We start from the raw sequence: 13774 nt of genomic DNA, 5'->3' as shown, positions 1-13774 counted from the left end.
AATCATAGATAATTTTGAAAGAACTAGAAGAAAACATTTTGTATAGCATTGTAGAATTTGTATTATGGGTAAAATAGAATTTACTCCTAGACAGCCAGATTCTGGTCTTCTTTCTTTTGCTAGTTGGCTCTTTAACTTTCTCTGCCTTAGTTAATGGAACTGAGAAGGAAATTTTTCAAAGTGTGACTCTGAGCAGTTGTTTTTAATGTCACATTCCAAAGCAACCCCCCAAGAAATGGTAACAATGCTGGATGTGTGGGGCTGTAAAACAGCCTCATCTCAGCATCACTGCCATCAGTCAATCACTGAGAAGGGCTTTTTGGGACCTGCTGTGGTGTCACTGAGGTGAGAATCTACCTCCACTGCCAAAAATGCCCCCAAATCCCTTTCAACATGAATCTTCTGCTCTTTGTGGGTTGAAGCAAGTCCAGGAGGACTGAAGGGTTCTGAGGTGAGTGAATTCTAATGAAGTGAATTGAGCTGATTTTTATCTCACAAGTTCCCTTCTCAGCATTAAGGAAAATAATTGGCTTTAAGCTCTATTCTGAGGTATTTCATTTGATCCCAAGTAATTTTTTTCTTTGCCATCTAATATGTTGAAAAACCCCCACATTTTATTTTGAGTCCCTTCACAACAAAAAGCTTTACCTGTGAAGCTGCAAATGACCTGAAAGGCCAGTTGTTTGTATGGCTGTATTGGGGCAACCTGGCCACTGCGCATTGTGAGGAAGACAGAGATCTTGTAGCTTTTGGTGGCTTTGAGTGTGGCTGATGGGGTTTAAACTCAGACTACAGAGGAAGCTGATTTAGACAAGAGTTAGGCAGCCTTGGGATCCATCAAAGCAGAGGTCTGAATGAGAAAAGTTTCTAAGCACTTTTCTGGGATGCGGAAGATGATACACCTTTTATTCCTTCAGCTACTTGATTGTCTGTTGCCTGTTTACGTGGTCTGATTGAAACTGGTAATGTGCAGAGTCTGTTCGAGAGATCTGCTTTGTGAATAGGATAGAGAACATAGAGCTGGAAGCATGCCTTGGTCAACGCACAGTTCACTTCTGTACTCAACGGGTGCAGCAGGACTGATCTAGGGAGAGGCTCAAGAGCAGAGGAGCTGGTGGCAGGAATAGCAGAAGTTAATAGTAAAAAGGAAGTGTCTGTGAATGAGGAATCTCGAGCATTAGTCAGGGATTCCCCCCTAAAAGTAGTGACAAGAAGAAAAATACCATGCAGCTCTGGTCACATGTGGGGACCGTCATTTCTCACACAACCAAACACAGATCATTCGAGATTAACCAGGCTTTGAACAAGTATGTGTGTTTGTGGGAAGTTCACCTTTTAACCTACTATTTATGTAAAGAGAAATGCATACCTGTTTGAGCTGGCCGATGCTTATACCCTATATTGTGCAGCCCAGGAGCTGAAGATGGAGACTGGAGATGAAATTGCTATTGTGGGAATAGGATGCAACTTTCCAGGAGGTAAGTTTTGGGTAAAAGCAAAGCAGGCTGCTGAGTGAACATGGAAAAGCACAGTCAGTCATCTGCACGGAGGTGGAGGAAAACAACACGTTCCTCTCTTACTTTTGTAGAATTCATTGCTTTGCTACTTGTAGGGTCTTTTCAGAAGGTCACACTGTGGTGGAAAGATCCTGCCTCCTGCAAATACACACCTAGCTGCTGCCTCTTGTACGAGACGGGCAGCTGACTTCAGTAAAGAACTGATACTGCCTACCATGAGAAACACAGCAGCCTGTATTAGAGCAGTGTCGTACTTCCAATCTTAGCTGCAATTAGGTCCTATAAAACTGATGTCTGACTTTGTATTCTGAGGTTAGATGGTTGACTGAGATGAGATGGGTGGAGACGTTCAGATAGCTGTGGGAGATTTCTAGCTGCTGCTGTCACTGTCCATACTCTTTACATTAGGTAGAGAGATTTAAAAATTTTGGAAATAATCCAGGGAGAGGAATGTAGTTCAGCCCTAAAGGTGGCCATGCTAGTCTCTCCGTCCCCTTGATTTCTTTCCTGCCCTCAGCACATTTCAGATCCTGCCTTCACTGTGTCCAAGGTTCAATAGGTATATGTGGAACAGCAGAAACTATGAGGCCCATAGCTGACTGTGAGCAAACAGGAATGATCCTCAATCTAGTGCTAGTAGATACGTAGCAGCAGTCTCTTGTCTGAGCATTAAATACTAATTTGGTGCAAGCCATCTGTCAGTCCACACATGCCAGTAGAGGGACTGTCTTGAGAAATGGTGTTCTTACCTTGCTGTGGAGCCAGGGAACACGTATCCTGGTCCTGCAGTGCGCAAGCTCGGAACGGCATTTCTGAACTTGCCTCAAAAGAAGCGTTGAGCGGTGGGAGCTGTGGTGCGACACTAGCCGTGTCTGGCTAGTGTCTGAGCTGTGTCTATGATGATGGACTAACCATGGGAGGGCTTAGGTGGGAATGCTGTCCAGTGGAAGCTTAAGGATTTTTTGCAGTTTCTTTGTGCAGTTTCTTTAGGCAAGCAGTGAAGGGATCAGACAGGCCTTTCTATTTTCCTCTGGTTCACCAAAGAATGATCTTTCTTTCTCTGGCAATTCTACTTGAGCAACCTATTTATACATGGGAGTTCCTTGTAACTGAGTGGGCATTTCTGTGTCTGCATGGGGAGGGAGAGAACATCATTTAATCGACTTTAAAACCTTTGTACAACAGGTGATGGAATTGACAATTTCTGGAAAGTCCTGGAGGAAGGCAAAAACTGCACAGTAGAAATCCCCTCTGAGAGATTTAATGTCAAGGAGTGGTATGATCCAGATGATAACAAGCCAGGAAAAACGTATACAACGCGAGCTGCTCTTCTCAATGAGTGAGTCTGTTGCTCTGCTGTGCCACCGCTCTTTTTTTGGTACTTAGACTAATGTGTCCAGCCTTTCAGCTTGCGCAAGGCACAGGGAGAGCTTATAAACGGGACCTAGAAACTGACTATCTTTTCTCTCACGTGATGAACAGGCAGTTGTCAAACTGGAGGATTTCCTTATGTGTGATATTGATGAGCAAATTTAGTTGCAGGCCATGGCAAGCACAGATGTACATTGCTGGGAACACATACGACCTTTGATTACCTAAACCAACATGTAGGTACATACTCCCCATGTGTTGAGAGTCACCTTGCATGTGACAGAGGTGTCTGCATTTTGAGTATACAGAAGTACAGATGCATTATGCATGAGGGAGTATATACTGGATCTGAGGTGGGCTCCTGCCTGTCCCATAATTTGCACTGTCTGTAGTACTATGGACTGCGGAGGAAGGTGGTGAAGTACGGACTCTGAGCGGTAAGAACTGCCTGGGAAGTCTCCTCCAGTTCCAGCCTGAAGGTTAGCCTGCTTTGCTGGAACTCAGGACCTAATCCTGTGCTTGTGGGGCCAAGTGGCTCTAATTAGAATGCAGATGTGACAATTTAGAGACAAAGTGAGAAAGTCTGGGTTTGCTAGACACTCAAGAAGGGGACCTTATGCTTAATTTTAGTGTTATGTTTGTTTGTAAACCTGAACTACTCATAATTTCATAATAATCTTGGTTTTTTCTAGGCTCATACTGTCATGTCTTAAAAAAAGAAACTTTTTCTTTATTCTGAGTCACTACTCTATGATACTGAGGGATTATATATGTTCAAGTATCAGGTAAAGATACTGTGTAAATAAAGACTCTTTTACCAGTGTAAAGAGAAAATCTGGAGGAGCAAACTGCAGTACGCATCCCTTCACTTGTGTCCTCGTGTCTCATGTCAAATTATCCCAGAGATGTGGGTACAGCTGTACGGGTGCTATGACTAACAGGAAGATCAACACTAGTGTCTTTTATTTTAAATCCACATGCACCTTAAATCCTCAGGTTGTAGATCTTTATTCAAACAAGAAGTTCACATGCACGGAAGCAATCTTCTTGCCTCCTGACAATAATACTTATCAGGTTTGAATTGTGAGACCCAGAATTACTTCAGTGATTAGTCCCATGTTAGATGCAGAATTCTCCACTGAAATCAAGAAACGATAGAAGGTCTTACAAATCTGATCTCAGGGTGCAAGCTTAAGCCTGGGCTTGGTCATTTGTAAGTGTGAGCTTACTTTGAAGATACTTAAAGAGAAACACACACATACACACATAAAATATTTTGAGTTTATTGTGAGAGAAGTATGGGTATCTCTTGGAAACATCTGAGCTGATCCTCTACTTACGAGTTTTAAATCGCAAAACATCAGTCTATATTACCTTAAAATAATTTAGAAGAGAGTCTTTGTTTAAAACTTTTTGGCTAAGACTGCATCACAACAGAGGGAGTCTTGTTCTGCAGTCTGAGGGGTCCTGCTGGTACTAGTGAGAGAACCATGTCAACAAAAATTTCTCGGAGTGAGCTCATAACTCTGAAATGCAGAATCGGTGATACCCCCTTCCCCATATTTCGTGGTAGGACATAAAGCATCCTTGTATATAAAATTGTACTGTTTTCTGGTCTATGTATTTTAGATTTAATTCATTTGACAACCTCCTCTTTGGGATTAATAATGCGGAAGCTGAACGGATGGATCCACAACAGAAGTTACTGATAGAATGCACATACAAAGCCCTGGAGGATGCAGGAGTCCCTGTGGAAGCTGTCAGCGGCACGAAAACAGGTGTTTTTGTGGGTAAGATGAAATTTTCATGGTGAAGGGAGTACATTTGAACCTCACAAAGACTGGAGCACTCCTTCATCAACGTCACATACGTATCCAGCACAGGAGGTTGAAGGCTAATGTGCTGTGACACTACTGGTTACTTTTGTCAAGGATTACCATGCTGTGCTAGAAGTTCATGATATAATTCATGTATCTATTTTTGGTGCTCCTCTCAGAGTCTTCAGGCACTGAGGTTGAAGGAGGAAAGACTTAAGCTGTCTACCCAACCCAACCCCTTCCAGGAATGATAGTCTCAAGCCAAGGCTACCCTTTTTTCCAGTATACTGTTTTCCAGTATAACATTGGTTAAGGTGTTCTGGAAGTCAAGATCCTTTTAAAGCAGCAGAAATCCTCGGGTAGTTACTGGTATGATATACTAAGGCACACTTGTCCAAATGCTTACCTCAGTACCTGGAAAAGTTATGGAGAAGATGATACTGTGTGCTGTCAAAAGGTACTAAAGGACAATGCAATCATTTGGCACAGACAACATGGGTTCACAGCTCCGAAGTTCTATTTAATCTGATATTCTTCTACAATAAGGTCACCTGGCTAGTGGGTGAAGGGCAGGTGGTGGATGTAGTTTTCCTGGATTTTAGCAAGGCTTTTGATAGTGTCCCTCACAGCCTCGTTCTGGACAAGTCCAACCGTGAGATGACGAGGTACATGGTGCACTGGGTGAAGAACTGGCTGAACGGCAGGGTTCAAAGGGTGGTAGTGAAAGGGTCTGCCTCTGGCTGGCAGCTAGTCACCAGTGGTGTTCCTCAGGGCTCAGTTCTAGGGCCAGTTCTGTTCCATATTTTTAGCAGTGATCTGCAGAAGTAGAAGGTACCATTAGTAAGTTTGCTGATACTGCTGAACTGGGAGATGCTCTTGACTCTCTCAAGAGATAAGACACTTTGCAGAGGGATCTAGATAGATCGGAGCATTGTGCCATCCTCAGTGGTGTGAAATTTAACAAGAACAAATGCCAGATTCTGCTCCTGGGGTGGAGTGACACTGGACGCAGGAATAAATTGGGAGAGGAGCGGCTGGAGAGCAGCCCTGCAGACAGGGATCTGGTGCATTAAATGCAGTATAACCAACCCGTCAAAAGAGGTGATTATCCTGCTGCATTTAGCACTGGTGCAGCCTCACCTGAAGTATTGTGTACAGTTCTGGGCCCCAGTTTCTGGTGAAAGGGATGGAAAGCATGTCCTATGAGGAGTGGCTAAGGACTCTGTCTTGGTTGGAGAACAGGATCCTGAGGGGCTAACCCTGCTCTCTACAGCTTCCTGAGGAGCGGAAGTGGAGAGGGAGATGCTGAGCTCTTCTCCCTGGTGTCCAGTGACAGGATGCATAGGAATGGTTCAAAGCTGTGTCAGAGTAGGTTCAGACTTGACGTTAGGAAGCTTTTATTTACAGAGAGGGTCGTCAAACACAGGAACAGGCTCTCAAGAGAGGAGGTCGATGCCCCAAGCCTGTCAGTATGTAAGAGGCATTTGGACAATGCCCTTAAAAACATGCTTTAACCTTTGGTGAGGCCTGAACTGGTTAGACAGGTGGACTAGGTGATCGTTGTAGGTCCCTTCCAACTGAACTCAACTCCCCTTCCCTTCCCTTCCCTTCCCTTCCCTTCCCTTCCCGTCAAGGAGCTAGAATAACAACACATTTTTGCTGGTGTAATCTCTGTCTCTTAAGAGTTTTTTTTCTGGGATAGTTAGGCTGGTGTCACTATAGGGGCAAACTGTTTAGAGACATGCTCTTCTTTCACAGAGGAGATGATTCCTTGCTCTCTGAACAGAGGTACTGCATTTTCCGCTCATGCCTGTGGACTTGGGGATCCACTCTATTTCAAGCATATGTGTTCTCAGAAAGAGGACATGACTTCTCTCACAGACCTGTTTCCTTTTTTTTTTTTTTCCTATTTCTGGCTTACTGTATCACAGGGAGAAACCCGAAGGTAAATAAAAAGCCTTGGAAGTAGCTTGTGCTGTGACATTTAACTTGGAACATCTGAGGAACTGAAGCTAATGTCCTGTACATTTATATCCCAGCTATCATCATTGTAACTTTTTAATAGGTATTTCCATAGCAAAGCTGAAAGGATCACTCTCAGACTGAGATATGGGAGTCTAAGCAGGCTATACAGAGCTTGAGTGTGTCATACAATGAGCTAAGCCATTAGGAAAGGCCTGTCAGTTACTGTGCGGGCAGAAATTTCAAGTATTCGGTATGTTTGTGTACATTGAGTCCAGGGGAAATTGCTGGGAGTTTTGCCTTTGACTTGCCTTGAAGCAAAGTGTCACCATACGAGCACAGATGCCATGTAGTTTACTCTTAAAACAGAAAAGCAAAACACGCTATCAGGTTTAGAGCTGTACATCCCTTTTTTCTGCTCAGGTTAACGTGACATGTATTTGATATTTTTACAGGTCTTATGAATCGAGACTATGAAATTGTAACAAGTAGAGCAGTGAGTGAAATAAATCATTACGATGGTACTGGAACAGCAATGAGCATTGCTGCTAACAGGGTCTCATACACATTTAATCTGACTGGACCATCACTGGCTATTGACACTGCGTGTTCATCTTTTCTTTTTGCTCTGCACTATGCCGTGCGAGCAATTAAATCAGGTAAGGGGAGTGAAGAGATGCTGAACAATGGAAGACAACTGTTTCTCTCTATCAGCCTAGACGTCTCAATGTAAGTATGTTTCTATTTTACTCCAGGAGACTGTGAGGCAGCAATCTGTGGTGGAGTGAACTGCATAATAGATCCCCGCACCTTTGTATCTCTCAGTAAAGCCAAAATGATCTCTCCAGACGGAATCAGCAAACCCTTTTCCAAAAAGGCAGATGGCTATGGAAGGGGAGAAGGCTGTGGTGTTGTTTTCCTCAAACCGCTGCAAAAGGTAAGATTGCTTTGAAGCAGCCTGAAATAAGATTGGTTGCTTACTTGGATTTTCTGTCTTCATCTGTAATAATTACTTTTCCAGAAAAGATTTTTCCAATTCAAGCTTAAGATTAAGGAAGGACTTAGTAAGCATTAAGCACTTATGCACTTCCTTTGCCATGGAGAGGGAATCATGCTTTTAAAAGTTGGTGTCACACTCTGTCTGTTCTTTGTTTTGTTGCTTTATTTTCTCCTGTGCACAGAATTCATGAGATTATTAAAGATGATTTGACCTTTTTATGAAACAGGCAAAGGAAGACTACAGCAGAATCTGGGGTGTTATAAACATCAGTGCAGTAAACCAGAATGGCAGGTCCGTGACTCCAATCACAAGACCATCTCAAATAGAGCAAGAGAAGTTACTGCGCAGCATTTATGAAACTCGTGTTGATCCTTCCGTTGTGCAGTACATCGAAGCACATGGTACAGGAACTGCCGCTGGAGACCCTACTGAAGCTGAAAGCCTAGCTAGAGTCATCTGTAAAAACAGGTCTGCACAAGTTTCCATTCTGAAAATTGGTTCAGTGAAAGGAAATATTGGCCACACTGAATCAGCTGCTGGAGCAGCAGGGTTAATCAAAGTGCTTCTGATGATGCATCACGGAAAGATTGTTCCATCCTTGCATTACTCGAAGGAGATGAGCAGCATTGATACAGAGAAATTAAACCTTGCAATTCCCATGACTGTAGAGCCCTGGGAAGAATCCAGAGAGTATGGAAGAGTAGCCAGCATCAACTGCTTTGGATTTGGGGGAACCAATGCTCATGTTGTAGTCAGGCAGGTTAAGCAGCTAGAGCTTCTTCCTGCGTTTAAGAGACCCCTCGAATTAGTTCTGCTGTCCGCAGCATCCAGTAAGTCCCTTCAGATGACAATGGCCGACACAGCTGACCAGCTGAGCAGAAGAAACTCCATAACACTCCCAAGCCTGGCCTATACGTCTGCCTGCAGAAGAAGCCATGCCAACTACAGGTACCGAAAAGCATTTGTCACAGATTCTCTCCAGCACTTGCAACACGAGGTTAAGTTGGCAGCAAGCCCTGAACTTGCCGTGTCAAAGGTGGAGCCACAGCTGGTGTTTGTGTTCTGTGGCAATGGCGTAATGCTGAAGGAGTTCAGTGTGGCACTGCTGAGCTCTGAGCCAATGTTCAGAGACAAGTGTAAGGAAATAGAAATGCTTTTCCAGAAACATGCTTCCATCAGCCTTCTGCCAGCAAGAGGTCATAGCCCAAAGGGTTTGTTGAATCCAGAGCTTTCCCAGCCCTTGCTTTTTACCCTGCAGGTTGCCTTAGCTTCCCTTCTGAAATACTGGGGCATTAAGCCTGTCGCAGTTGTTGGCCATTCAGTAGGGGAAGTTGCTGCTGCGCATTTTGCTGGGTACCTTTCCCTGGCAGATGCAGTCAAAGTGATTTATCACCGGAGCCGGCTGCAGGCAAAGACTGTCAGTGGTAGAATGTTGGTGGTTGGAAACATCCCGGTTCAAGAGATTGCTGAACATCTGCACCGCTACTCAGGAAAGGTGTGCATTGCAGCTTTCAACAGCCCAGTTTCCTGCACCTTGTCTGGGAATCCAGACTCTATGGATGCTGTCCAAAGAGATTTAGCTCAAGCTTTCAGCCAGAGGAACATCTTTCTTCACGTTTTAAGTGTCCCAGCTGCGTACCACAGCCCCAGCATGGATCCAATACTTGGGGAGTTGGAAGAGAACATACAGCCTTTAGAAAAACAGAAGGGGGAAATGGAAGTGATTTCAACGCTGACTGGGGTGGCTGCTTCTGAGAATGACTTTGCTCAGGGCAAATTCTGGGCCCGGCATACTCGTGAGCCTGTTGTTTTTGCTCAAGCCATCAAAACTGCAGCTAGAGACAGGGAAAATGTGGTGTTTGTGGAAATAAGTCCTCAACGAGCATTGCAGCGAAGCATAAAGGAAACTCTAGGAAAAGGCACAAAGGTGTTATCTTCTTTGCAACCTGATGCAGAGTATGAGACACTCCTCACCCTGGTAGGAGATCTGTTTGAACTGGGATATAATCCCAACTGGCAGCACTTTTATAATGGGTATCAAAGTGTTCCAGCAGCCATTCCGCGGTACCAATTTGATCGCAAAAAACTCATGGCCCGTCTGAATATCCATCAACAAGCAAACCAAAGAGGTGTCAGCTCCAGTCATCCTTTGATTTATGGCATAAACAGTGACAACACGGAGTTTGGCTGCCTGCTGTCTCAGGACACAGCATCATACTTATATGACCACAAGAATAATGGTGTGGCTTTAGTCCCTGGTGCTTTCTATGCAGAGCTTGGTCTGGCTTCTGTGATGAGCAGCTCAAGGCCTCAAGTGCCTCTGAGTGCTTGCCAGATGAGTATCAGTTTTTCTGCCCCATGTGTTCTCACCCAGAGTTCCCAAGTCTTGGGTATCAAGCTGAGTCCGCAAAAAGCGGTGACAGCCTTTGAGATACTCTCTTCCTCCAATGCAGTTTATGCGTCAGGCCAAGTTACAAAGGGGCTTGAAGGTGTGGTGGAAGAAAGCACCATCTCCTTCCAAGACATCTATCAAAGGTGCACATCAGTGATTAGCAGAGAGGCGGTTTATGAAGCACTGTCTCAGATTGGTTTTCAGTATGGCTCCATATTCAGGCAGCTCAGTGATGTGCATTATTGCCAGGATCTAAAGGAAGCTATAACGAGCATAAAGGTGAACAAGGAGACCGTCAGGGAGATGTACAACTACTGTATCCATCCAGTGCTGCTCGACTGTTTTCTGCAGATGACTGCTGTCATGACCTCAAGGACGTTCCAGTTCAGAGCAGGCTTCCCTTCAGGGATAGGCAGCCTGGTGGTGCTCCGACCCTTGGAGGAAGAAATGATGATATACATGAGAACAACCAAATCGATTGGGAACTGCCTAGAGGTCTGTGGATGCTTTATGGACAAACACGGCTCTGTTTTGGTTGAACTCAAGCGTGTTGCCATCACTTTCATGAAGGAAGCATATTCCAGAGACAATGAGTTCATGTTTGAAAACACGTGGAAAGAAGTCTTTCTTTCACAGACGATTAGACATCTGGGGGTTATGCCCAGAGCCCTAGTGTTTGCTGACAGATTTGGGATAGCTGAGCAGCTCAAAAAGTATTTGCATCCTGATTCAAGATTTGTTATGTATGAAGAGTGGGAAGGCCTCTTGGAAGCCCATGCCCAGAATAAAATGCGAGCAGAGGTGAAGGATTATAATGAAATTCTGTACCTGTGGGGAATTCAACAGTTAAATGAAGATTTCCCAAGCAAAGTGGTAGACCAACTGTCAAAGTGTTGTGAAGCCTATCGTCAAGTTATCGTGGCAATAAGAGAGAAAACATCCCGCTGTTCAGTCAGAGTGATCACCTACAGAACAACAGAAAGATATGTAGATCACCTTAATTGTGGATTTGCGTTGTATGGCATGACCAGAACTTGTGTCGTTGAAGTTCCAGTAATCTCATTTCAGATGATTGACCTCAGCTCTTCCAGTTCCCTGGATATCTCAGTGCTAGCAGATGTTCTTGTCAAATGCAAAGGTGTGGACTATCCAGAAGTTTGCATCAGCCAAGGGAGAACTTATGTGGCTGAAATCAGACGCACACCTTTTGTAGATGCAGATTACAGCCAACCTGTAAGATCTCTCCAGAATGCAGAAACATTCACTTTGTACACTTCGGATCCGTACACAGCAAAAGACTTGTCTGCTGAATTATCCACCAGCACTGCTACTCAACTTGACAAACAGAGCATTGAAATTCAAGTGGATAAAGTATGTCTCCACTCAGAAGATTATTTTCCCATTAGTGTTTCTAGTCGTAAATTTGGTAACACACTGTATTGGAATTCACAAGCGGTAGACAGACACGGGCTTTTAGCTCTTGATTTCAGTGGCACAGTAACAGCAACAGGTGCTGATGTGAAGAAAGTTAAAGTAGGAGATCATGTGGTTTCATGCTATCCAGCTGCCGCGACGTCCAGAGTTCAGATTCCAGGAACAGTTTGTTTCAATGTAAAGAAATTCCCACACTTTCAGAATGTCCCTTGTATGTCATACTTTATCATTGCATGGGAAATCTTCAATCAGAGGTTACCCAACGGGAAAGATGGCAAAACATTGGGTATTATTTCTACGGAGCCATCATCAGTTTTGTGCCATGTTCTTTCTGCAGCAGCAGAAGAGATGGGTTGGAGAGCTGTACTCGCGAGGCCCACTCCTGGTAAGTTCCAGGACATAAACTTGTGCAATGCCCTTGTGGTTCTTCCTCCAGTGAACAGACTGTCTCAGCAGACTCTGGCTCGCATGGACTGTCTTAAAGACGTGGTGATAGTGTGTGGCAATCGACAGTCTGACTGTATCCAGAATGTCAGAGGAATTGATCATGAAAATATCAGCTTTCATGTCGTTACACTTACCAGCATTTTCCAGAAAGCACGTCTAAAGGAATTGCAAAAGACTGTGCATGCGTGGATCCGTTCCATGGATACAAAATGGTTTAGTCATCTATCAGGTTCTGTTTTTCAGCAGACTGAGTACTTTGAAAGAATAAATTCTGTGGTGTCCTATTTTACCTGCAAATCTGTCCCACTTGCTGTACTGAGAAGGCAGAAGAACATCACCATGCTTTCAGATATACCATTGTATGAACCCCAGAAGCAGCTGTTTAAGCAGAATGCTGTTTACGTAGTAGCTGGGGGGCTCACTGGACTTGGCTTTGAAACGGTAAAATTCATAGCTAAGAATGGAGGAGGTTGTATTGCAATACTCTCCAGGAAAAGTCCAAGCCATGAGAAGCAAGAAGAGATGAAAGCTTTGTCACAGCAGTACAAAGGGAGCAATGTAGTGTTTGTGCGGTGTGATGTTACTTCAACCAGTGATGTTAAGAAAGCTTTCCAGTCCATTGCAAACATCTTTGCAGGGAGTCCAGTGAAAGGAGTATTTCAAAGCGCTGTCGTTTTACATGATGGCCACCTTGAGGTTCTGAACTTGGCCAGCTTTCAGAAAGTGCTGAGCCCAAAAGTAGCAGGGACCCTAAATCTTCATTGGGCTACCAGAGACCAGCAGCTCGACTACTTTGTGTGCTACTCCTCTATTACTTCCTTTCTGGGAAATTCCACCCAGGCAAACTACGCAGCTGCAAATTCTTTCTTGGATGTCTTCTGCACCTACAGGAGGAACTATGGGCTTTCAGGACAATCCATTAACTGGGGTGCTTTGAACCTTGGTGTACTGCTCAATCAAAACCATATTCAGAACATTCTGAGATCCAAAGGCATAAATGTTCTGCAAGAGCATGAAATTCATGAGTATCTCAGGAAGAGCTTACTTACAAACAACCCGCAGCAAGCTGTCGTCAAATTGAACTTTCAAGTTCTGTTGCATCATGTTTTTTCCCATATTATTTCACTCAAAAGTCGTTTCACATCACTTATGTTAGAAGAATACAGAAACAACCTTGAAACCTCTGAGAAAACTGAAGTCCAGGCTGCTGCCTTAATCAAATCTGAAGACTATATCACCTCACTGGTGAGCGACCTCACCACGTTGAACCCGGATGAGCTAACCATGAATACACCGCTTTCATCACTGGGCATAGACTCTATGTTAGCTATGACAATCCAGAACCGTGTCTTTCAAGAGAGAAAGGTGGACATACCTCTTCTAAAACTGCTTGATCCTCACACAACTCTGTCAAGTTTAGTAGTAATTTTAGAAGAATCAAGTGAGGCAAGTGGAGTAGTTGATGAAGAAAATGCTGCAGTTGAAAGTGCAGAAAATGGGAGCTGGCTATAGGAGTATTCTCATTCAGGAACTGTGTAACTTTGAAGATACCTGGACCCTTTGTAGCATCTTGCAATAGGTCCTTGCAGACAGGATAGAACGTGTGGTGATGCTTAGTGTACTCTTCTGCATCAACCCAGAAATATCCACACCAGGTTCTTCTGCCATTGCACTAACTGTATTAATTTCAGTCAATTGTTTGACTTTCAATATATGTTACCTTTGTTTTACAATAATTTTAACTGGAAATGGGTAGGTTAACACAACAAATTTTCAATTTTTGGTAAATTGCTGTGTTTGATGCCCATTGCATTTTTAAAGTCTTATGAAAGTC

The 13774-nt window shown here is 43.9% G+C and overlaps 1 protein-coding gene across 1 annotated transcript; it reads left to right on the top strand.

Annotated features, from left to right (window-relative positions):
• Positions 1-1423: 1423 nt before the first annotated feature.
• On the top strand, positions 1424-13452 carry LOC104502320 (lovastatin diketide synthase LovF-like). The gene is made up of 6 exons (XM_010146280.1): positions 1424-1478; positions 2703-2856; positions 4518-4678; positions 7123-7326; positions 7423-7604; positions 7894-13452. Exons 1-6 carry the CDS (start codon positions 1424-1426, stop codon positions 13450-13452), a joined length of 6315 nt encoding a protein of 2104 aa, XP_010144582.1.
• Positions 13453-13774: the final 322 nt, after the last annotated feature.

Source organism: Buceros rhinoceros, unplaced genomic scaffold (assembly GCF_000710305.1).
Source record: "Buceros rhinoceros silvestris isolate BGI_N320 unplaced genomic scaffold, ASM71030v1 scaffold16852, whole genome shotgun sequence".
Lineage (NCBI taxonomy): Eukaryota > Metazoa > Chordata > Aves > Bucerotiformes > Bucerotidae > Buceros > Buceros rhinoceros.
The sequence above is the reverse complement of the archived record's forward strand: the minus strand, read 5'-3'. Positions and strand labels throughout refer to the sequence as shown.